The sequence below is a fragment of the Vigna radiata genome, chromosome 2 (assembly GCF_000741045.1).
Source record: "Vigna radiata var. radiata cultivar VC1973A chromosome 2, Vradiata_ver6, whole genome shotgun sequence".
NCBI lineage: Eukaryota > Viridiplantae > Streptophyta > Magnoliopsida > Fabales > Fabaceae > Vigna > Vigna radiata.
This window is the reverse complement of record NC_028352.1, coordinates 24,539,565-24,564,925: the sequence shown is the minus strand read 5'-3', so window position 1 is coordinate 24,564,925 and position 25,361 is coordinate 24,539,565. Positions and strand designations below refer to the sequence as shown.

Here is a 25,361-nt window from a genome sequence, read left to right as displayed (position 1 = left end):
TAGAAAAAAAATCACTATGCATTTTATAAATTAACAATTTATCATATCTATATGTATAATCATGTGAAATTAAGCCTCGAATTAAAGATGGTAGTTAGAGATATTAAAAAGTAATAATCATAAAATTCGAACCTCACTTTTATAATTTAATATGAGGGATTTTATTTTTTCCAACTTATCGGGCTTCATAAAGAAACCAAACATAATAATGGACAAACGTGTCATTTGTTGGGTTATTTCCAAACTAGAGTTTTGATGTTAGTACTTTTCCATGTGAAAGAAATTAAAAGAAAAGAAAAGTTGCATTTTGTTAGAAATACATTATTGTCCTAACTAAAAAATAAAATACATATCTTACAAAGAAAGATAAAAAGGAAAAGAATTGCTCTCCTCTCATTTTATTGGTAATTATGCAGTGAGAAAAACTAGTATGAATGTCACTTAATTGTTTAGTAGATTTAAATAATTGGTTCTCATAAAATGAGCTCATATGACTTACTAATAAATAAAACAGCATTCTCAAAAAAAAAATGGAAAAGAGATACTAGTAGCAATTTTTTAATTTTAGTTTATAGTTATTCTTTATTTTTATTTTTTTTCATTTCTATAAAACTTAAGTCAAAGTTTTAAAACTACATTTAATGTAAAAAATAACTTAAGTAATGTAAATATAAAAACAAAAGAGAAAAACATGTAAAATTAATAATAGATCAAAATTACAAATTTCTAAAATTATAAAAGACTACATTCAAGATTAAAAAATAAAAATCACCTAAGTAATTTTGTCCTGAACATAGATCGATTACTTTAATTTCCTACCTTGAGAAACCCTCATTTTAGCCTCAAACTTTACAAACATCGTTTATTTTAAACTTTATTGAGTGAAAAACTTAGCAGAGAAAAAATAAAGTAATGATGTTTTAGAAAAGTAGAGACTAAAGTGAAGGTTTTATAAAATTAAGAGTATACTACCAATCTCAAAGACCACAGGGAGAGTTCAGTCTATAGCTTACAGATCGAAGAGTGAAAACAATGTTAATGTTGGCTCGACTGATCAAGTTCGTTGATCTGAATGGTGGCATCCTCCATTCAGAGTTTCACAATAAACTTGAAAACAGCAATTTTTTGAATCGGAAAGAACATTTGTATTTTGTTCATTTCTATTCTTTGCTCGCTCCATTTATATTAATCTCAATCAACCCAATAAACCCGGGTGCGAAACATACAGAACATACATCTATAGGCATCCAAGTAAAGTACTCCCAGCAGCGTTAAATAAAAGCATTGTAGGTAGCTCATTTCTTGGTTTTATCAAGAACTTCAATGTATCTCTTTGGCACTCCATATTGTTCAATCAAATGCCTAGCTAAGTCATCGATAACCCCTCCTTGAACCAAAACTTCATGCCCTTTTTTACCTACAAGCAAACATATGCCTTAGAATTTCAGATATACAATTTAATAAACTACAGTCAAAGTTCACAAGGCAGAACAATAAAACAAAACTTCACCCCCGCAAACCACTACCTGGTTTTGATCAGTTGTTCTACTAAGAAACAAACTAACATTTATTACAATACCCCTATGAACTCAACAGAGATCATAGTGGCCAGCGGTTACACTCACTACACCTCACGAACACCACATTAAATCAGTTTGCTTCGAACGACCCCTTACTCCTGTACCCTTCAAGCACTAAATGAATACCTTCAAACTCCGTCATTATTTTTAGTTATTTGCAAGAATTCATCTGATAGTGAATAATTAATATATACACACACATATATATATATAAAATTACATATAGCAACCTGGGATTGCAGAGCAAAATACAGACGATACCATTTCAATTTTTTACAGAAAACCAGATTTTAGGTAAAACCCGTTTCACAACAGTAGCAGTCCGACCAATTGTATTCTTTATAGTGGTCAAAATTCTCATTTTGTTGCTTCACTAAAAAATGTCATTCCTTTGATGGTATAATGTCTTGATTTCCTTGTTTTCGCTTTACTCATTAATATGTAAGCTCGTTACATATTACCATTAATATGTCTGTCAATGAAAAAATGTAAGCTCATCATTACATATTACCATTAATGTCTGTCAATGAAAAGAAAAATGTCTTATCAGAAGGCAAGACGAGACCAACAACAAAGAAAAGTAAGATATAACAGCTGAGGACTAAACATGAGAGGCTTTTTTTCTCTTTTCACCTTTGAGGCCAAAATGTAGTTTTATCAAGCATGGAAAGATAAAAACAAAATAAATATTCTATATGAATGCTGAGGAATAAACAGCTGAGATTTGATACCTTATCCTTTCCACCTAAGAGACCACAAACGTAGTTTTATAATCTCAGGTATCATCAGCATTCCATCAACTATAGAACATAAAACCAAAGTATATATTCTATATGAATGCAGATATATTAATCAGACAACACAATATGATATTGGATATAAATAAAGAAAAGCAACATTTAGTAATACAGACACTCATATGCTCATAAATCCCATATTTCTTGATGATAATGAAGCACAAACCAAAACAAAACTTGTAATTTTAATGCAACCAATAAGTACCTGGCAGTTCTGCGACAGAGGTACTGCATGCAAACTTCTTCTGCAGTTCTGACGCCAATGCTTCAGCATCTATAAGAAAACTTTCCATACCCGAGAGTTTGGTTACCTTCTTGTTGCCTTGCCGTCGTTCTGTCAATAACTGAATTGTTTTAAGTGCACCTTTACGAACTACAGATTCATTCCCTCTGGTTACAACATGGTGAGGCTGCATACGGCTCACAAATGATGATCCTAAATCCTTCTTGTGAATTTCTGTAGGATAAGTTGTTCCTTTTTTAATAGCCCCCTTGTACAGTGAATCACATAACAGTGCATCAAGAATCACAATGGATTTATTTGTTGGTTTAACAAGATTTTCTTTCTCAACATATGTGAAGACAATATCGGTAGCTTCAGAAGCACTAAAAAGTTTCCCTGGGTCAGCTCCTACAGCTGAAAATATGGCATTGACATGTACACTGGGCTTGTAGATTTCAGCAACTTCAAGAGTTTTGGACGTACGAACTTCATTAGCAGACTGAACACTAGGCTGCTCACTTTTCTCAACTCGCCTTTTTTCAGGCTTAAAGGATGAATAATCGGCATGGTTTCGGTTTACTGAAAACAGCATGACTTCCTTTTTGTGTTTATCTTCTTTCACTGAAATCTGTACAAAATGTGAATGCATGTGAAGAAAGAATCCAGAAACAGCATTGCAGAATATATCAATGAAGAAACAGCACAAGACAAATTATTAAAAGGACCAAATACAGTAAAAGTTGAAAATGTCATTTGATCATGAATATTACATAAAATAGACATGTAACTAGCTCTGCATAAGAAACATTCTGATAGAGAATCATTGCTTGAGTTTATTCTAGCAGCTATATCAGTGATCCCTTCTAAAAGCAATCCATTCACCAAACACTTAAAAAAGGCCAGCAAGTTAAAACCCACGAGAAAATTATGAATTTCAAATCCCCTGGTCTTTTCTCAAGGTAATGAATTTTTAAATACTGATTCTTATATTAACATCTAATTAATATTTTGCACATGGAACTAACGGTACTATTCTGGTCCCAATCTCCTATCACCATTAGTCTTATCTCCATTCCAATCCTTCATGAAACGAAATCTAAAGCATAAAAATGTTTACAACCTTTATAAACCCATAGTTCCTTGACCTACATATCTAAAATGCTAAGAGGCTACACATCTAACGTGCTAAGGAGGCTACACATCTAACCTGCAGGCTACAAAGTGTCAGAATGCTTCATTTATAAGTGTATCCTGACAGAACAGAACATTAGGGAAATGTATTCTGGCAGAGACCTATTTTAACATATTCTAGATTCTAATATTATGATTCATATAACAATTTAAAGATTTTCCTGTCAATATCAGCAAGTTTCTACTACTATTCTACAAATCCAAGTAAAAAAAAACAGCAGATGACAAACCAAGCCAGAGGTGGATTTTGCTTGTAACCACTTTGATAACTTTTTGTAGGAAGATTTCTTGATATCCAAAGTAATTCCTGAAGGTCTGCATGGTAATACATGGTTCGACCTGCAACGCCCAAAAACAAATAATTATTAGATCTCTAAGGTAAAGCTGACTTCTCGAATCATACACTAGAAATGTATGTTTAATATGAACTTAAATGAATTTAAGACAAAAAAAAAAAAAATGTTCAATATTAATGGCAGTGCACTTGAATAATCACCTAATATATTCGGCTAACCTCGGATGACAATAACTTGCTTGAATGAAAAGTTAGTTCTTATGAGTCAATTGAAAAGGTTTATTTTTCATACACCGACATTTTCAACCTTTTGCTGAAATCTTTTCAAACAGAAATTCGGAACTCAATTTTTCAACACTGCTGTCCGGAGCTAGATTTTCAAGTTTAGCCTAAATGCCCTCTGCTCAGTATAAAAATCGAGATCTTGAAAAATCACTACCAAAGTTCTCATGATGTAAAGTGCACACCACATAGAACATATTGTGGTGCCTGTGTCGTTACTGAGCGAACTATCTTTCTAAAATATATAAACCACAACGAATTGTCAACTAAAATTCCTGGTTTGCAATATTTTTTGGCCAATCTATTTCAAATGATTCAACTATGTAAACCAAGAGGCAAAGAGAGAAAAACTAACCATAGAGTGCTTCCAGGCAATGGAAGGTCTTTGTCCTTCACTGTTGTGTGCAAAGCTTGAAGAAGGCACTTATCTAACAGGGAATCTATATCTGCAGTTGATAGAGTCTGTTGGTCGTTAGGGTCATTACCAGACGCAGTATCCGGTAACTTCAAATCGGCCATGCTTTCAGTTACTCCAGTCGCAGCACCATTTTCACCATCATCCGGTGACATCAATCCAGAGGCGGAATCATGTTGTAACTCATTCACATCCAGAGATTCCACCACTCCGTCACTTTTTTGGTTGTTCTGATGATCAGTTGATGTCTCACCAGTAACGTCAGTTGAATCGGAATCACAAGAAGCTTGTAACGAAGAAGGATCCTCAAACACGACATCTTCGAAAAAACCAGCATTAGGCACATAACAGCCTTCGGCAGATTCCCTGAAATCCAGTCAACGATATTGATTCAGTTTAATAGTTAAATTGAACAAAAGGCTCACCAGGCTCTCTCTAGCTATACTTGCCAAAGCAAATCACGATAGTAATGAGTTATTCTTAGCGCCTTTCCACGCAATCCAGCTTTCAATGCTTCATCGCTGCTCATGGTGGTACTCCCAACCTTCAAGAGAATCAATGAAGGTTAAGTGTACACGTAAACCTATAGAATGTTGATGACAGAACAAATACAGTACAGGAAATAGTATATAGTATATGAACCAACAATGTAAAGGATCCGTGTCATCCACACACAAAACATGTTGCAATAACAACCTTAAAAGCCAGCACGATTGATTTGTGATTAGTTGAAAGTATAAAAAAGAAATGAGTGCAAGGAAATTAAACTGAAGCCACTACAATGAAGCAATGCATGTTACATACTGCAATAGGAGCAGGATTTCCGGGTACTTTGACGGCCCAAGGCTCCCCTGCCCGAAACGAAGGAAGACCTTCGGGAGGCACCGTTATACCTGGGAACATCAAGTCTGCGCCTCCAATAACAAACCGGGAAACCTCACCACCCTTGAGCACGAACGCAGGCAGCAGCTCGGGGACAATCCACAGTGCATAAACTGCGCCAAATCATTCTGAATGTAGTTTCAATTTATCATTCGAATTCGCAATACTGAGAAAAGGTAACGAAAGAAAACCTGTTGGGAAAATGTCAGAGCCGCGACCATCAACGTCGAAGAACATCGGAAAGCCTCCCTCGACAGCATACACATGAACACGGTTTTGAAACTTGGCCACTGCAATTTCTGCCTGCTCAATCACTCTGTTAATTACTGGTGTGTGTTAAACGAAATCATCGAAATGAGAAGAAGCGAACAATTTGATTTACCTTGGGAGGAAGCAAGGCGTCTAAGTCGGAATCAGAAACCCTCTGGAATTTGTCCTTAATGCTTCGTCTGAGCTTCTTTCTGTCCGCACCAGAGAGCCTCTGGTGAGATTTCGCCTCCACCGCCTTCTTGAACATTCTCTACTTCTCTCGCTCTCACTTCGCTTCTCTGCACCAAACACAACCCACTCTCAGTTTTCCTTCCTTCTTTTATTCTCTAAATAAATAAATAACCTCCGTAACCTAGCTAACCTTTTCTCACCCTCCCTCCATTTTCTTTCTTTACAAAATCTTATATAATTTCTTATGATTTATTTATAATTTACTTTCTATATTTAAACTTTTAATTTATTTTACTTTAGTTAAATATGTTTTTAAACTAAAGTTATAAAAAATTGAGTTATTCACATTAGAAAATCTCAAGCAAATTGACTTTCTTATATTGATTACCTCTGTAACACACATTGTTAAATTTCAAGAATGATAATTTATAAAATATAATTGGCTTGTAACTTTATAATAATTCTTTAGGTTTATTAAAAAAATACACCGTGAATTTATTTTTTTTATACTTGAAACACGGTAATGATATTTCTAGCACTTTATTTTCAGTAAATAATTTCATTATTATATCCTGATAACCTGGTTATCCATTTTTATTATTCTTAACAAAAAATATATTTTAAACTTCTATGGTTAATTCAAATTTGAAGATAGCAATAATATCACATTATGCTTGCAATCAAAGGGACTAAATTTAATAGGTTTAATTTTTTTTTTCTTATTAAGTAACTATAATTTACAACTCTATATGATTAGATTTTTCCCGCGTATTTTCTTTCGTTTATTTTCGATAGTTTATTATGCAAAATATAAACAAACTTTGTAGGTAGACTACAATATTTCTTTAAGTTTTTTATGACATCATTTTCGTTTACATAAATGAGGGCACGCGAGTGTATCAATAAATGTGATTAAATTGACTTAAAACATCTACTTTTGGTCAATTGGACATAAAACAAAACTCACAAACCCGTAAAAAAGTTAATTAAAGCATAAGTAACCTTAAACTTATTGTAAAAGCTACACTGATACCTTTTTATACTAAAATTTGTCATACTTAAATAAATATATATATATATATGCAAACAATTATAAAAGAAATTCAAAATACGATGTTATTAATCTTAATGTTAGTCATGTGTTTATTTTTACATACTAAATTATCAAAAAACGGTTAAGAAAGAATCTTTAAATTTAATTCAATTTTACAAAATTGAATGATTTGATAGCATTTTAATAAAATATGAAATGATATGTCAAACAAATATAAAGATCTAATTCATAATTTTAAGAATCTCACTTTAAACTTAATTTAATCATACAAAATTTAATATAATATATATATATATATATATATTTAAATTTGATTTATTTTTAATTAATGTGAAACTTGTAATACAAACAATATATGATAAGTTATTAAAAATATTTTTTTTAATATAAAAATATTGATTACTGATTATTAGTAAATAATCAAATTCAACATATAAATCACAAACTAATTTATATTAAAAGAAATATCAATGGAAAAACAAGATATAACTTTTGATAAGAAAACATGTAAGATCCTAGTTTAGTAATATAAAATTACTAAAACGAACCTTACATTAATAATGATAGAACATAACTACAATTATGTCGAAGAATAAAATTCTTCGCCTGAAGAATAAGAGTAGAACCTATTTTATAAGTGTCATTCCCAACCTCTTGTTGAAACAATTGAAAGATTATATCTTTAAGCTCATACCATTAAGGTGATCATCGCAAAAGAGAAATAATAGACAAAGTCAAACTACAAAGAAAAAAACAAGGGTAAGCTAGTTTAAATAAAAAAAAAAACGATTATATTTCATACAATTATGCATAGTCATTTCCAACATAAAATTCTTAATGCAAAACACTACATTGACTTTGATTGTCCGGACTTAGAATGATTGTCGAGCTATGGCGAGTCGTGCACTCGTGGTGGCCTCTACTGCTTTGTAAAGTCATTGCCAATGGGTTCTCGCGAGGTTAGTCCATTATCACTCACCTTAGATCATACTAGAAGCACCAAAGATTGGGATCTCCTGCTACTCCTCACGACATGGATCAATCTTCTTTACGTGAGAGTGAAAGACCGTTGGAGTTTCAGGATAACCCTCAAGACCAAGCTTCCTGCAATCATTTTAAACTTACCCATGGCACCACCATGTAACCTCTCCGTGAAGATCATGGAATTATGTCCATCAACCATACTTTCACTTTAAAACTTAACTGAAGACGTGAACAACCAAATACTATAATACATGATCATACATACTTTATACTTAGGCTATAACTTCAATTAAATCAAATTAAAGCAAAGAAGAAAATAGTGAACTAAACTTAGACCATTCGCTCAGTGCACGCTCTCGCATAACAAATCCAGAGAATGTTCGCACAACGACCCATCTTGTTGTGCAAATAAACTTCTAGTGATACCAAACTTCACCTACTCGCATAACACCTTCAGTTCGCTATGTGAAAGTCTAAACAAAGACCAAACTTCCCAACCACTCGCTATGCGCACTCATTCGCTATTCAAAAAAATTTGGTAGTGATCCCAAACCCCACTTAGACGTTAAGCGAACAAATTCGCTGAGCGAATCACCAGACAAAGAGAAAACCCTCTCAATCATTCGCACTACGCATCTAATCACTGAGTGAATGCCCTGACAAAGAGTATCTAGCCAAGGTGACTCGTTGTGCGAATCCATTCGCTCAGGAAGTCTGCATAATTTTGTAGCACAAATTATGCAAAATTATGCAACTCAACCCCATTTACCAATTCTAACTATTTTTCCCAACTTCTCTTAATTTGTGTTATACACCTAATTAAACTTGAGTAAGGGATTCTAAACCTTCCTACCATTAATCTAAAGGGTTTATGAATCAATTCATACTTCAAAACATCAAATTCATCAATTTATTGACCCAAATCCTATTCTACCATTTTAGATACTTGAACATGACATAAATGAGCCCAAACTCAACCTCTAATGCACAAAAGTAGTCCTTCCACCATTTCCTTACATTAAACCTCATCTTCAAACAAACTTGTACTATAACCAAGAGAAACTATTTTTACCCTAACAATTAAACAACACAATCCACTTCAGCAACACCAAATATGATATCAAATTACATACAAACAAATTCAACGTATTATACATCATTCATCATCTCACAAATCATTAACCACTTAATCAATCACCATACATCCAACCATAAAACATAATTTTACCCAAATAGTTCAACATTCATACATCCTCTAACATGCACATTTAATATTAATTAAAGAAAGTTCTAACTTCCCTTACCTCTGATCAACCGCACAGTTCAACGCAACTCAGACAAATGCTTGCACTGCAAGGTAACTCTAGAAAATCCTACGAATCACCAATTGGCGATAGGAAATCAACCTTAAAATCTAATTTAAGTCGAGAATTGAAGAAGAGGGACTCTTGATCCATGCAACAAGATTCCTCCCCAGGATCAAGAACCTTAAACACCAAAGAAAGGGGCTTACCACTTACCTGCTCGATTCAACCAATTGATCGGTCAGATTGGTAGCCCTTGACGTAAGAATCGCCTAGGCACCTCCTGATTGTCGAACAAATGATCCAAGAATGAGAAAAGCTAGAGAGATGGTAGAGAACTCTAGAAAAAGTGGTTTCTATAGAGATGGTACGTTTTAAAATAATGAAATTCGTTTATAACAAAATTATTTATAATAAAACCGTTTAATGTTAAAATAACCAAATCTCACTATTTTTAGACTACCATCACTTCTTAAAATAGAGGTTTTACAAAATGTATGTTAAGTATGTATTATTAAATACTAACATAATATTTAATATAAATTTTAACTTTACATATGAAACATTAAATTATAAAAATTATGAATTAAGATAATTTCATTACATTTTATGTCACATATTAATACATGTTAGTGGATTGAGATTTTTTTTGCAATTTTTCACTAATTCCTAATATTTATGACTTAAATAGTTAACGAAACAATAATATCTCTATTACAAAATAAATGTTAAGAGTATTATATATATAAGACTTCAATTTCATATAAATTTCATATCTCTATTAACTAGACAAACTGACGAAAAGAAAAAAAGGAATTTTGAGTGAAAATACGTTCATTTTAGTGAAAAATGGACACATTCAAAATTTGAGTTACAAAAATTGAATTACAGTGCAATATTTGCTTAAAAGAAAACTCTTCCGAACGAAAATATGACAAGAAAAAAGATTATTTTCCAACTCTATTTTTAATTACTTAAAATAAGTCCATAGTTAATTAAGCTTTTGTTCTATTTTTTATTCGAGTAAAAATATTAAAAAATCAAAATCGTACGGTAAATTAAATACTTTTATAAAATAAATTATGTTTTATTACAACATAATAATATTTAATTTCAATACATATTATTTTATAAATCAGTATATTCACAATATAATAATTTAATTTTATAAAATTAAAAGTGATAAATCAAGCTCGTACAACAAAATAAATCAACGTAAAAACATTGTCATAAAATGTTACGACAATGTATGTTATTGCAATTTACAATAAACTGATAATTTTAGTTCATCTTCATCTATATCTTCTTTATTTTTTTTTTTTTTCATTTTCCACATGTCATTTCATCTTTATATAAAAAAAAACTCAAAAATATAATTGTTGGAAATAAGTATACCATTGAGATTCACATCAAAAGAAGAAAGTATAACGTTGCATATTAATTTTGTCATAATTGTGAAATCTTAAAACCATTACACTTTGAATTAAATTACAAAACATAATTATACTAGTCTAATTAATAAAAAATCTATATCGAATATGATTAATCAGAATTAATTAAACAAGTATTAAATCAAAATTCTAGAAAGAATAAAACAATTTGAAATTGAATGTGAAACTGTGCAATACTTTTAAAAAAGTTTTTTGAGTCATCATCTCCGAGTAAGAAAATAATACAAAATCATTACTGTGCAATCAAATATAAGTTATCTTTATTTAATTTTGATTTGATAATACTTAAGGAGATTGAATATCTTGACTAATTCTTTAAATATCTAACAAAATTGTTAATGTTGTTTAACGTGATAAATATTTAGTTTTATAATCTGAATATATTTTTTATCAAAATTATTTTTTAAAAATTAGCCTGAGAGAATGAAGGAACTTTAATTTAATTTAAGAAAAATAATCTACTTTTCCATCATAGGTAATATATCAAAATCCTAGAATGATAAATTGAACCAAACTATATAGGGGTGAAGAGACGTTGGGCGGTGAATTAAAAGTTAATTAGGTTGAAACAAAACAGGATTCAAAATAAAAAGACAGGACAAGACGACTGGGACAACTAACCATTTCAAAACGCAAAGAGAAAGAGAGATAAAGAGCGTGTGCTTTTTGAAATTTCTGAATCGAAGTTCAATATAGTAAAGACGAAACCCCCACTTGTTGAGTCCTAGAGAGAGAAACTCGGAGATCTGATTCATACCTTGGTCCAGATCCTGATTCCCAAGCTCTGATTTAGGGTTCGATTCCGATCGATCCCTATACGGCGAGGGCGTGTTCCTCCGATTCATCCGCTAAGCTTCTTCGTTTACGATTCACTGATCGACCGATTCATTGATGGCGGCCATCGAGGACTTGTCGGAGCTTGCCGATTCGATGCGCCAGGCGTCGGCGCTTCTCGCCGATGAGGACGTCGATGAATCCAACTCCTCCTCCAATTCCCGAAGACCGTCCACTTTTCTTAACGTTGTTGCACTCGGCAATGTTGTAAGTCTCTGTTTCTCCACGTTTCTCTTCTCGTATGTAGTTGCTTTCTTCACTACTCAGTGATTCCGATTTTGTAGGGTGCTGGTAAATCTGCTGCTCTCAACAGTTTGATTGGACATCCCGTTCTGGTAACTTCAACTCTGAACACATTCTTAAACCCTACTCTGTTACGCAGGCGAAACTGTGAAACTGAATGTTGAATTTTGTATTATTCTGCAGCCTACTGGTGAAAACGGAGCTACTCGGGCCCCTATATGCATTGATCTGCAGCGAGACACTTCGTTGAGCAGCAAATCCATCATATTGCAGATTGACAACAAGTCTCAGCAAGTCTCCGCAAGTCAGTTCTTATTCTCTTTTTCAAACTGCAAGCGCTGCAAGCGCCGAAGCGCCTGATCTGTACAATCTGCTTCTTCTTTTTTACTGACGAACATATATGCGTGCTTCGTTACGTTGCCGCAGGTGCTTTGAGGCACTCGTTGCAGGATAGACTCAGTAAAGGTTCCTCCGGCAAGAGTCGAGATCAAATTTATTTGAAGCTGCGCACTAGTACAGGTTTGTTGTTGGTTGATGATTTTTAGTCACCTTAACATCTTCAGGTTGTGCGATTATATAGAATTATAAAGCTTTGAGAAGGTGAATTGCCTGACATCATAACTTGTTATGGCTTCTTGGGTTATCCATACGTAGCCACAGAATGAGGTTTGTTTGATGAAAATAGTTCTTGAGTTACAGTAGCCATGTGAAAACTCGAGTTTCGTGTTGCTGCATGCAATTAATATGTTATGATATCATATGACCACAGGATCCAGTTATATGCGCTGTACTTTTTTTTTTTTTTGTTTTTTTCTTTCAAACAAAACGTTCTAAAATACTAACATTCTTTCTACCATCTTATCTTCCCAGCACCACCTCTTAAATTGGTCGATTTACCTGGGCTAGATCAACGCATCATGGATGAGTCAATGGTAACTTCTGTACTACATTTCACAAATTGATTACCTATCATCTTGCTTTTTGTTATCGTTGAACAACTTTGAGATTCTAATGTTATTTATTGGGATCGTTGCATAGGTTAGTGAATATGCCGAGCATAATGATGCCATTTTGCTAGTTATTGTACCTGCAGCTCAAGCACCCGAAATTGCTTCATCTCGAGCCCTAAGATACGCAAAGGAATATGATGGAGAAGGTAGACTGTTTGCACGGTTCTTTTTAGGATTATTATTTTGTAAAACTTGTTGAATTTATGAGGATTTGTTTGATTCTATTCTCTATTAGGTAGTTTTGTCATTGTTAATTGTCTAAATAGGCGAAAACATATATTCATAGGTACCAGAACCATTGGAGTTATTAGTAAAATAGATCAAGCTGCTTCAGACCAAAAAGCACTTGCTGCTGTACAAGCTCTCTTATTGAATCAGGGTCCTCCAAAAACAGCAGACATCCCTTGGGTTGCATTGATTGGTCAATCAGTTTCAATAGCTACGGCACAATCTGGATCTGCTGGTTCTGAAAATTCTTTAGAAACTGCATGGAGAGCAGAGAGTGAAACCCTCAAGTCCATATTGACTGGAGCTCCTCAAAGTAAGCTTGGAAGGATAGCGTTAGTGGATGCCCTGGGGCAGCAAATTCAGAATCGTATGAAGCTTCGGCTTCCTAACCTTCTTTCTGGGTAAGTTATATGTAGTGCAGTGTGATATTTTCTCGTTTAATTATAAGTATTGTTGTTTTGAGTTGGTTCTTGTTTATAGTAATGACAAACTTATTGGTGGACAATAGATCCGCGCTTCCTATTTTTTTCATGTAAAGTCTTCTAGTGTTTTTAATTTTCATAATTGTCTATTATGTGCGTAGCTGGTCTCTGCTAATCTTTACTTTACTGATATTGTTAAGGTTACAAGGGAAGTCTCAGATAGTTCAGGATGAATTGGCTAGGCTTGGTGAGTCAATGGTTACCACTTCAGAGGGTACTCGTGCTATAGCCTTGGAACTTTGCCGTGAATTTGAGGATAAGTTCCTACAGCACATCACCAGTGGCGAGGTTTACTGTCTTGACTCTTACATTTAATTAAATTTTATATATTTTGATGTTAGTTACTATTGGGATGTTTTTTCTTTAGAATAATCTGTAGCTTCATATTCTGTATATAAGTATCTAATGTCACATTTTCTTGAATAAAACATATTTTACGGGCTCAATTTAGTTTTAGAATGTTTTAGCTCAAGAGGTTTTAAAGCTGAGAAAGAGCATAACTGATTAACTTGCATTCAATTTTCTTAATTATTGTTATGGTGCTTTAGATAAAAATCTAGTTGGCTAGTTAGTTTACATGTGATATTTGTTATTGCTACGATGCTATTTTGTGTAGTGTGAATTATTATTGCGTTTTTTTAATGAGTTGTATTAAAAATAGGAAAATAAAACTGGACAAACAAGATGGAGGATAACGAATCTTCAGACTATTTTAAAATAAAGCCAATAAAATGACACAAACAGAAGTTCTGTAAAACTAAACAGTCTGCTAGGAGCTGTCCCATCTGTGTTGTGAACCATGTGCTGCATATGAAAGAGAAGCCATATACACAATTCACAGTTCTTTAAAAATAAGATATGATGGAAAAAATGAACTCTTGAAGATGCAAACATTCCTTTCCAACCATACAAACAACCAAAAATCCCATTTACCCATATTGGTACCAAGTGTTTTTTTCCCTTTCCAATCACTTGTAAAGTGAGCATGAAGAAGCTGGTCCAGCATACTAGCTTAGGGCATACCAATTCTGAATTGTCATGACAAATACTACAAAATCATATTTTGAATGTAGATATCTGCTAAATGATGGAGAAATAAATGAAGAAAGTGTCATTATGATTAATTGATCAGCGATTTATATTTTTTTTGAAATTTCAGCATTTGGGACTAATTTTTTCTTTTCCATATTGTGTTAATGAGTCATTAATTTGTTGCTTGGGCCTTGTTTTATATACGATTAAATTATCTGGCAGGGATCTGGTTGGAAAATTGTTTCTTGTTTTGAGGGAAGATTTCCTGATAGAATGAAGCAATTACCTTTAGATAGGCATTTTGATATCAACAATGTGAAGAGGGTAAGCTTTGGACCAATGTTTTGTTGATATGTTTCTTCTGCAGTACTTTTTTTCGTTGTTGTCCCCTTATTTTTTGGGGGAGGGGATGTTACTACTATTGCTTATTCCTTTTGTCCGTTATCAGATTGTGTTAGAAGCAGATGGTTATCAGCCTTATCTTATTTCCCCTGAAAAGGGATTGAGATCTCTGATCAAAGGTGTTCTAGAGCTTGCGAAAGAACCATCACGTCTTTGTGTTGATGAGGTAATGCTTTAACGTGTAGAATGAACTTGAAATATATTTAACCTTCTTTACTCTGCTGAGTTTCTAAATGATAGTTGCTTGTTCCTTATATCTTGAAGTGTTTTTCTTTGTACGATCATTTGGTTTGTCATTTAGGTTTGAAGTTTTGATATAGTGTCTATATTCTTTGTCCTTTCCCTTCCATTTGGATGTATTCATTCGACCTATTGTGAAAACATGTTACTTGTAGTGGAACTATAAATTTTTTGTAATTTAAAAAGGATTGCTTTAATAGCTTTTGACGTTCCTCTAAAAGTACATTGTATTGTGGATCCAATTGCAAGGTATGGGACTTCAGTCCCTCACCGGAAGCATGAGATTTTTGCGTGGGGTTTCCAAGGTTCTTATTACCACGTGTTGAATGATCACTACATTTTTATGTAAATCACATGATTGTAATTCGACTCAATTGATAGACCACTATTATGGAGGAGGACAGAATAGGAGTTCAAAGGAATGTTCATGTTGTCATATATAGACCACATCAGAATGTCTTGAAAGAAATTATGGGAGGTTAAATGCTCTCGGAAAGAAATGGGATTAAAGGATTCTTAGAGGCTAGAATAGTTTAGTGCATGATAGGGCATGAATCGGAGAGAATGGGTTTGGAATAATTGGTAATGTTAGTCTCCATTGTCTGTATCAGACGAAATGAGTTCCTATAAGAAATCTTACATTACTTGCAGTTAATGGCGGCACTGCATTTTTGGTAGTGTTCCTTCTGTTATACTTTTTACTCATGGAATTCTCTATTACCGTATGCTCCAGGTACATCGTGTCCTGATAGATATTGTTTCATCTGCTGCCAATGCTACACCTGGTTTAGGAAGATACCCACCTTTCAAGAGAGAGGTATGGTACCTTATTGTTCCTTTTCATTCTCTACTTGATGTCTTCATTGATTTATTATGTTAAATTTGAGTCTTTTTCCTTGTTGTCAATCATTCCTTTATACATTTTTTATTCTTTAAGGTATCCCTTGGTGGGAGTGCACCTTCCCTTTCTTTATATAACATTATTTAAAAATCTTTTAAGGTTGTGGCAATTGCAACTTCTGCTCTGGAAGGGTTTAAGAATGAATCGAAGAAAATGGTGGTTGCACTAGTTGATATGGAACGTGCTTTTGTTCCACCACAACACTTTATTCGATTGGTACAAAGGAGGTAATTTAGATTTTGCTTGAATGGACCTAGATCCTCTCACTGGGGATCTGTTCCCCACACTCTGTCATTTTGTTATAAACTATTTTTCTTTGGGTAGAAGCAATGGACACACTAACTCTTCCAAAGAGAAAAGAAAAAGGCAGAAAATAAAAGATAAATCTAGAGTTTTTCATGTGCACATAACCTCTGGCCCTAGCTCTTATATCATTCCCCTTTCCACTCAATTCATGCCCACCACGGACTACCTATCTTAACTTATATTTTATTCCAACCAAATTCTAATATCGTCCTCTCCTCCGGTGGTTTAGCATTTGATTATAATCTACAGTTAACTTGATTATAATCCCCTTTATTGTACATACTGTTTATCCTTGTCTATTTATCTTTCTGAATGCCAACATTTTGGGGTCCTCCACAAGATTCTCCTTGGTGAAGGAGTGGGTCATGTCCCATTAACAAGTTTGAGAGAAACTTCCACTAGGACACTTGAAGCACATTTACCTTTCCAAAGCACGATATTTGATTAGGGTCCCATTTTTGAAGCACAATGACCAAGTTATGCTGAAACCAAAGAATTGCATTGGTTCCCTTTGCATTTTTTTTTTTAAAATTAGAGTGCCTCAGTTCTCCTATGGGCTCCATCTTTTGTGGAACTTTTAGGTGGTGTTTCACCTGACCTACCTTTTAGCTTGAAAGCTATTTCAAAAATAAAAATAGGAACTTTATATTTTAAGTTGGTTGGGATTCTTTAAATTCAAAAGTTACATTTAAGTTCAAATTTCTTGACTACTGTGATCTTGGGTGCTCTCTGTGTCCTGTTCTTCTATAGTTAAATCTCCTCATCTTTGGTCATGTTATCTTCTTCGGGCATGTGTCCTTAGGCTCTACCAAGCCAAACTGCACTTATCTTGACAGTACAAAGTTGTTGGTTGGAAATTTTTTAAACAGGATCTATGTCCAATGTCTTGTTCACCAAGAACAATTGTTTCGGAACATGCCTTTTTTCGTTTGATTGTTCTGTTGAATAGTGTTGCATAGTTAACCATGAAATTCTTTTTATTTTTTTCTTATTTGTAATACTATATGTCTAGTTGTCTCCCAAATTTAAATTTGTGAGGTCATTATTGATCTATTTATTCTATGTTATTCACATTAGGATGGAAAGGCAACGACGAGAGGAGGAGCTTAAGGGGGGACGATCCTCAAAAAAAGGACAAGATGCTGAGCAATCTATACTTAACCGGGTAGGTGGTCTTACACTGTAACCAAGGAGTTGTATATTGTTAGATGTAACGAGTTTAGGTCCATCTCTTTGTATTTTTCTATTCATAAATGCTTAATCCTATATGTTCTATACAAATTTGGGATTCAGCCTATGTCGCCTTCTCTTTTATTTCAACATATATGAATCTTAAAACATAACATTTCCTTTTATAACTTTAATCTATTTGATTTATATTTTACTCTTCTTTTTGTGACTTATTGAATTTTTAAACTGCTTATTTTTAACTTGTAGGCCAGTAGTCCCCAAACTGGTGGAAGCATGAAGTCAATGAAGGAGGAGAAGAAAGAGAAGGAAAAAGACAAATCTGGTCAGTCAGAGAAAGAAGGGCAAGAAGGCTCGGGTTTAAAGACCGCGGGTCCCGAAGGAGAAATAACAGCAGGTATGTCCTATTCTATATGCTAATACAGTTTGCTGACAGAAATGTCTTGTAATCTCAAATTTCTGTTTGGCACTCGTATTTTGTATAGGTACTTTTTCTGAATTTTGCCTGCATGCTCCTGGAATTATCAGGACAAAATTGTATACCATCTTGGAAATTTACTTATTTGGGATTTATGCAGTACATTATATTTTATTTTATTATAAGTGTTGTCATTAACATAATATTATAATGAGTAAAATGAAAAAAAAAGCAGCAAAAATCTCTACAATTATTGAACTATTTCGGGGTGGAGGATGCCCCAATGTGGATGCATTCCGATTCATCCTTCTCACCCAAATAAACCCTAGCCTCTTTCTTTGTTTCATTTCAGCTGCCACTTCCTCCTCACCTATACTTTTTTTTTTGGGTCAGAATAGTGGGCCATTCTATAACCAAAACATGTTAAAAGTATTATAACATCATTATATGGATATAAAGGACAATGTATAATATATAATAATATAATAATTATATGTGTATATAATAATAAAGAATACAACACAATGTTAAGTAAATCATATGTTTAGTGTTTTAACACTTAGACCGCACTCACCTCTTCAACAGGAAACTGTACCTATGAGTAATACATGTTCTTGACATGCGATCTGCCATTCTCCTGTGTAACCCAACTCCTATTAAACCTGGGCTATTCTGAAACGATACTGAATGGCATGCTTTCATAAATGAACTTAACTCTAAAAGCTCTGTCAACTCTGTTTCTTTGGCTAATTAATCTAGACTGGTATGGGAGCTAAGCCTAATCTTCCCTAATGATGCATGGATTTTGAAATTTGAATTTGCTAAACTTTATATTTCAAAATCATTAAGAAGCTAAATCTAGTGTTTTTTTTTTTTTTTTTTGTTTACAGGATTTTTGTTAAAGAAAAGTGCTAAAACTAATGGTTGGAGCAGGCGATGGTTTGTGCTAAATGAGAAGACAGGAAAGGTTAGTACGTTGTATTGGCCAAGTTATTAAATTGTTTACATGGAGGCTTTTATTATTATTTTTATAAAATCTAATTTCATTTTCTTCTAATTGACATGGTAGTCTTTTGACTTATGGCTACGTTTTTAGATGTTAAATTATAAACATCTAAGATGGCTTGGTGCTCTAAAACGTCACACTGATGTAATGTTCTGGAAACTTGGGAAAGTATCTGGTAGTCAGGTGTTATGGAAAGATACTAACAATGTGGTGGTGTTGTTGAACCAAATTGTTTGAGCGTTATATCATTCTTTACATAACAAATGTATATATACATATTCAACCTTGCCATTGGAAGGTATGTGAAATTTAGATCTCAGTTAAAGTAGATTGCACGCAATTTAAGATGGAAAAGCCCTTGTAAGCAGCAAGATATGAAGAAAAGATGGACACTGAAGATCGTTTAACTTAAAGCCCAGTAAAGAATGTTCCAAGTTATAAAATCTTGTTTAGAATATCTGAATTAAAGATATAGAAAGGACTACAGTGAGTTTTCCTTTCGAAGTGCTTTTTTGACTGTAAAATGTCTATTTAATTCGGTGTAAGTTCTGGGGAATAACTATGAGGGTAGTGAACTTCCAACGGAAACACAAAATAAGGAGCATGTTTGAGAATGTGGAACTGTTAGGTGAAAAAAAAAAATAAGGAAAGGATGATTTTGAGCTGAGAGTGAAAGAGAACAGATACTTTTTATTATATGAAATCTGATACGACATTTGTTGTTATACAAAGAAAATAATCTAAATTTACTTGGCTTGAAGCCTGTAAGCATGTTAGAAATAGGGACACTGAAAGAAAATAATCTTAATATAATGTGGACTCAATGACCTAAAAGTAATCTCATGGCTTTAGATGAATATGTAATGTTTAACTTATGAGTCGTGGTAATTTCCGAGTAAGAAATTAGACGAGGCAAGCTTATGGGTGTTGAAGTTGAAGCAAAAGGCAATAGGGGATGGCTGGATATGTCGTGAAATTAACTTTGTGGTGGTGTTTTAGTAGCTTTATAATTATTTAACCAGTAAGTTTCAGACAAGAAAAGGGAATAGGCTTAACAGCCCTGTGCTTGATCAAAATGGGAGCAACTGCAATACCATTTTAGCGTGTGTCGAAAGAAACTGCCTGAAAATGTTAAGACGGCCACTGAAAGTGAAAGCCAGAGAGTGTGGTAGGTTTGAACGAGGCAGATTAATTGTAACTGCAGTAGGCAATTGTTGATGGGATCATTCTAATACCTTGTTGAAAGTACGGGATTGAGGTAGAAAAGATGGAAAAATATAGAGATACTATGTATAACTATAATATGTGAATAATGCAAAGCAGGAACTGCTGTTTGTTCTGTTAAAGGTATCCTACAAATAGTCTGCGAAGATATTGAAGCTATACATACTAACAAATAACAATTAGGAGCCGGAGTAGAGTAATCCTTTTATAAGCTGGCCTATTAAGACTAACAGCAGAATAACATAAATATTCTAATAAGTAACAGCTGTAACACTTGAAAACTTGTCATTGATGTTTGAATTATGATAATTCTGTAGATTTCAACTGTTTATCATATTTTTGAATGTGATTCATCTTTTCTTTTCATTCAGATATGAAAGTATAATTTGCTTCTTTTAATTAATTTACTGTGTAGTATCGATTTTAACCTTTCACTCCACAGCTTGGGTATACAAAAAAACAAGAGGAAAGACATTTTCGTGGGGTTATTACATTGGAGGTAAGGACTACTTTGATTAATTATTCATATAAAATCATGGTTTATAAATTCTAGAGTACTTTCTGTGCATCATACAAATTATGATGGAATTCTCAACTATGCAATTCATTATATTTGCTTGAATAGATGCTGCAGGTGCCCGCACATGGCTGGCTTATTTAAGTGAATGTCAAAAAATTTCACTTGTGATTGATTTTTTTAGTACTGTGTATGGAATGCTATAATTTAGTCTTTAAAGGAATTCATTTGAAATATAATGATTTATAAAACCTTTAAAATATGACATGTTGCACACCATTTATAAAACCTTTGAAATATATATTTTTTATTTTTGAAATTTAAAATGTGATAATGAAATTTTCCAGAAAATTTCATTCTGCGTGTCAAGTCATGAGTTGTAATAAAGCAATGATGACTTTTTTGGTACAGCTGATGTTTAACAATATTCTCCTTGTCTAAGCAAACATTTTGGAGTTTTATTACTAAGTTTAAGTTGACACATGTACCAAATTAACATTCTGCACATATTTGCCTTAAAAAGGAATATTTACAATTAAGATGCATACATCGTGCTTTGGACTACCCATTTTCTTTTACTTCTGATATTGAGGAGTTCGTATTTCGTTCTTCTAATTTGTCATGACTACATGTCACTCTACACTGGCTTTGATTTTGATAATGCCATTAAATGAGTGGAACAATGCATATCTTAATTCTTGATAAGCATGCTATTTAAATTGCATCAGGAATGTAACATTGAAGAGGTTGGGGATGAAGATGATCCCCCATCCAAAAGCTCAAAGGACAAAAAGTCCAATGGACCAGATTCTGGCAAAGTCAACCTTGTATTTAAAATTACCAATAGAGTTCCTTATAAATCTGTTCTGAAAGGTAAATTCCTCTGTTAATATAGCCGTCAATGGAACATGCACACTTTAATTCTTACAAAATTTTGAAACCATTTTAATTACTCTGTTTTTATCTTGCAGCACATAGTGCTGTTGTTTTGAAGGCTGAAAGTGCATCTGATAAGGTTGAATGGATTAAGAAGATAAATAGTGTTATACAAGCAAAGGGTGGACAGATTAGGATCTCATCTGACGGTGGATCTACCATGAGGCAAAGCCTCTCTGATGGTTCCTTGGTTAGTTGCTAGCTTAAAGGCATTATTAACACGCATTGCATTTTTATGGTGCATTCATTAAGCTTGAAAATTAAAGCCAGTTCTTAGAAATTAAAATATGCCTCATTTATCTAAACTAATTTTAATAATATTATGATTCTACTGCTCTTCAATTAGGGATGGCAAAATGAGCCAACTCACCTATTTTTTGTCAGTCTTGCTATTATTGACCGCTATTATTATATTTCATCTTGTCTCAGGACACAATGGCTCGAAGACCTGCGGATCCCGAGGAAGAACTCCGGTGGATGTCACAAGAAGTTCGTGGATATGTTGAAGCAGTATTAAATAGTTTAGCTGCTAATGTGCCAAAAGTAAGATTCAGCTTTTAACATTTGCTATTTTTATAATTTTTTTCAGCTCTTCCATTTAACGATTCATGCATTTTCTGGTTACTTGTTTTATAGGCAGTTGTCCTATGCCAAGTTGAAAAAGCTAAGGAAGACATGCTGAATCAGTTATATAGCTCTGTCAGGTTCAGAAATTTGTTATTGCATTTTATTTTTACTCTCTTGCATTAGTTTACTTTGCTGCATTTATTACGTGCAAGTTTCATTCTTGAAGATTTTGAAGGAACTGAAGAGATCACAAAATGCCTTTAAATTGTCTTTACATTCCTCAAAATTTTCTGGAATGAGACTAACCAAATTTCTGGAATATTTTGCTGCACAGCTTCAGACCTGCAGTGCATTGTGGAACTGAATGTTGGTAGATAAAATCCAACAACGGAATAGATATAATATAATGGAGACAAGGATGTTGTATTGAATGAGTTAACGTGTATGTAGATAAATGCCAATAAGTGAATAAATTTAATGTAATGGAGATGAGGATTTTGCATTTAATGAGTTGACAAAACTAGCCAATATTGGGAGTGAATGCATTAGAGGAAAAAGGTAGAGTAGCACCTATAGTAGAGGCTTGCCATAGGTTGTTCTTGTGTGCGTAGAGAAGACATACAACAAGGAAGGAGATTATATTGGGCTGAGGTTAGCTCCTTATCTAGAAGTAGAAGGAATCCAAGTGAAAACCAGGCGAACCATTTAAGAAGGATTTGTGTCTATAATGTCTATATACATGATTTAACTATAGAACATTATAATGTTGTGTGATTCATCCAACCTAAATGTTGTTAGGAAGCATTTTCTTATGTGATATTTATTTTTATGATGTATCCATCATAATTATTGTCTTTCTGTGCATCTCTCTCTCCCTCTCTCTCTCTCTCTCAATATATATATATATATATATATATATATATATATATATATAGAATGTCATTTTTCCTTCTTTTTTTTTTAAATTTAATTAACATTTTGATAATACTTTTCCTGTTACTTAAATTATATTTGTCTATGTTTTCTTGCTCAATCGCCTATATACATTCCACCCACCAAGTACAATTTAATGGGTTCTTGTGGCCACTGTAAAACACCATGATTGGCACTAGTCAATGTTTCGATCTACACTTCCTTAAAATCAGTTTATGCTTGAGCTAATTTGTAGAAACTCTTTCATGTAGTTCTTCTAGATTTTTGTTTGCAACTTGTACATAAGCTAATTTTAGCTTATGGATAAACTTCTCCAAATAAATCCTTTATCAATTATTCAATTATCTTAAAAAACAGTATGCTGAATTTAAAGTTGTGGAGGATGCTAACCTATATGTGTATGTATGTATTCAGATGTGGTAATTTTTCTTTATGATTAATAGGGGAAATCTTTGGTACTATCTGAACCTGAGACGTGGTTCATTATTGATTCCAGTGTTAATTTATGTTACATGCTAATTAAGTTGGATGCTGTAGTTTTGAAAATGGCAATGACGATTATTCATAAATAGTTCTAAACCTTGTATATTTTATTGTTGACATTTTTCTTATGTTTCCATTAGTGCACAAAGCACTGCTAAGATTGAGGAGCTACTTTTGGAAGATCAAAATGTTAAGCGCAGAAGAGAGAGAATCCAGAAACAATCCTCACTTCTTTCAAAATTGACACGCCAACTGAGTATTCATGACAACCGAGCAGCTGCTGCTTCAGGCTGGTCAAATGGTAGTGCAGGTGTGTGTTTTCTTACTCATTTTCATATGGATGGGTGAGTGTAATCGACATTCACTATTTCTTGGATGGGTTACTGTTGACTTATTAATTTTAGTAGAATACATACAAAACAGTGTTTTGAATGTCTAGAATTCACAATTTTTTTTTATTAGCCGTTACCAATTGCTTGTTGTGTAAAGTGCTTTGTTTTAAAGGATCAAACTCTTATATCTTAATACATTGATTGTCCTGGTAACTGACCTCAATTCATGTAGGCTTATTTTGTTGAAACTAGTTTTCATTTTTTATTTTTATACTTGGTTAATACTGGTAGTTCCTTTCTGTGTTTTTCATGTGTGTGCTTATTTACTTGTTTTGCAGAGAGTAGCCCAAAAAGCAGCGGACCAGGTGATGACTGGAGATCTGCCTTTGATGCAGCCGCCAATGGTCCTGTTAGTAGAAGTGGTTCTTCAAGATCAGGATCCAATGGCCACAGTCGACATAATAGTGATCCTGCACAAAATGGTGATGTGAACTCTGGTTCAAACTCTGGCAGCCGGCGAACACCAAATCGGTTACCTCCCGCCCCTCCTGGTTCTTCAGGTTACAAATATTGACATGTGGCTGACTGGTGATCATCGCTTGACAGTTAATATTTTGATACATTTTTGGAGGGTGAGGATGCTCCTGGCCCATTTCATACCTTTGAGGATACGGCCTTCACCAATTCTTTGTCTCTGCCGGTGGTATATTTAGGTGAGGAAGTGTTTGTGTATATAGAAGACAATAGTTTATCAGTATGTTTTCCGGCATTCGTCTCATTATCCGGAAGTTTGGTATCAAGGTGGACTTGAATACATTTATCATGTTTTGCTATTCAATATTCTTTTTACTTCTATTATAGCTTTTTTAATGTTTCCTTTTTTCTTTTTTTTTTTTTAGAATTTGCTCTTTTTGGATGCAACCCATGTATCTTGTTTTGTAATGATTGAAATAATACACCATCGCTGATGGATCTGGGACTAAACATATGGGGAGTATCTTAATTACGGGTTTATTTTATGTGGGTCTGTTAAACTTTTGTCCCTTATATTTGGTTTATATTAAAATTTGGTCGTTGCATGATTTTATTCAAATAAACTTTATTTAAAATGGTGTCATTTTCTGATGCCACAATGATGGTGTAAAAATTTTACTTTGGTGCATAATGTGATATGCTTATT

The 25,361-nt window shown here is 33.4% G+C and overlaps 2 protein-coding genes across 7 annotated transcripts; one reads left to right on the top strand and one right to left on the bottom strand.

The window, feature by feature from the left end:
- Window positions 1–947: 947 nt before the first annotated feature.
- On the bottom strand, window positions 948–6,269 carry LOC106756631 (eukaryotic translation initiation factor 2D). Of its 5 annotated transcripts, XM_022778905.1 has the most exons (9): window positions 6,048–6,269; window positions 5,857–5,968; window positions 5,588–5,778; window positions 5,233–5,327; window positions 4,724–5,149; window positions 4,022–4,130; window positions 2,583–3,228; window positions 2,312–2,380; window positions 948–1,417 (listed from the first exon to the last, which is right to left on the bottom strand). In XM_022778905.1, exons 1-8 carry the CDS (start codon window positions 6,180–6,182, stop codon window positions 2,313–2,315), a joined length of 1,782 nt encoding a protein of 593 aa, XP_022634626.1. In that variant the 5' UTR covers window positions 6,183–6,269; the 3' UTR covers window positions 948–1,417; window position 2,312. The 5 variants fall into 5 exon arrangements, with proteins under 5 accessions (XP_022634626.1, XP_014494617.1, XP_022634627.1 ...); XM_014639131.2 differs by lacking the exon at window positions 2,312–2,380 and having other exon boundaries at window positions 6,048–6,265; XM_022778906.1 differs by lacking the exon at window positions 2,312–2,380 and having other exon boundaries at window positions 5,857–5,981; window positions 6,048–6,188.
- A 5,202-nt stretch (window positions 6,270–11,471) lies between these two features.
- LOC106756099 (dynamin-2B) lies at window positions 11,472–25,215 on the top strand. Of its 2 annotated transcripts, XM_022778904.1 has the most exons (23): window positions 11,472–11,940; window positions 12,018–12,068; window positions 12,160–12,280; window positions 12,403–12,495; window positions 12,847–12,908; window positions 13,015–13,132; window positions 13,273–13,615; window positions 13,837–13,984; window positions 14,951–15,052; window positions 15,177–15,296; window positions 16,104–16,187; window positions 16,371–16,498; window positions 17,655–17,742; window positions 18,015–18,162; window positions 19,074–19,150; window positions 20,856–20,912; window positions 21,659–21,803; window positions 21,902–22,056; window positions 22,296–22,409; window positions 22,503–22,570; window positions 23,990–24,159; window positions 24,520–24,712; window positions 24,788–25,215. In XM_022778904.1, the coding sequence occupies exons 1-23, from the start codon at window positions 11,791–11,793 to the stop codon at window positions 24,789–24,791; spliced, it is 2,739 nt and encodes a 912-aa protein (XP_022634625.1). In that variant the 5' UTR covers window positions 11,472–11,790; the 3' UTR covers window positions 24,792–25,215. The 2 variants fall into 2 exon arrangements, with proteins under 2 accessions (XP_022634625.1, XP_014493850.1); XM_014638364.2 differs by having other exon boundaries at window positions 11,473–11,940; window positions 24,520–25,215.
- The last annotated feature ends 146 nt before the right edge of the window (window positions 25,216–25,361 follow it).

Excerpts from the sequence above, each read along its gene's own strand:
- LOC106756631 (XM_014639131.2), bottom strand. The coding sequence starts at position 6,182 with ATGTTCAAGAAGGCGGTGGAGGCGAAATCTCACCAGAGGCTCTCTGGT. Across the intron at positions 5,779-5,856 it reads CTCTGACATTTTCCCAACAG|TTTATGCACTGTGGATTGTC; the intron begins GTTTTCTTTCGT and ends GATTTGGCGCAG. Across the intron at positions 3,229-4,021 it reads CAAAATCCACCTCTGGCTTG|ATTTCAGTGAAAGAAGATAA; the intron begins GTTTGTCATCTG and ends CATTTTGTACAG.
- LOC106756099 (XM_014638364.2), top strand. The coding sequence starts at position 11,791 with ATGGCGGCCATCGAGGACTTGTCGGAGCTTGCCGATTCGATGCGCCAG. Across the intron at positions 15,297-16,103 it reads CACGTCTTTGTGTTGATGAG|GTACATCGTGTCCTGATAGA; the intron begins GTAATGCTTTAA and ends CGTATGCTCCAG. Across the intron at positions 24,160-24,519 it reads CTGGTCAAATGGTAGTGCAG|AGAGTAGCCCAAAAAGCAGC; the intron begins GTGTGTGTTTTC and ends CTTGTTTTGCAG.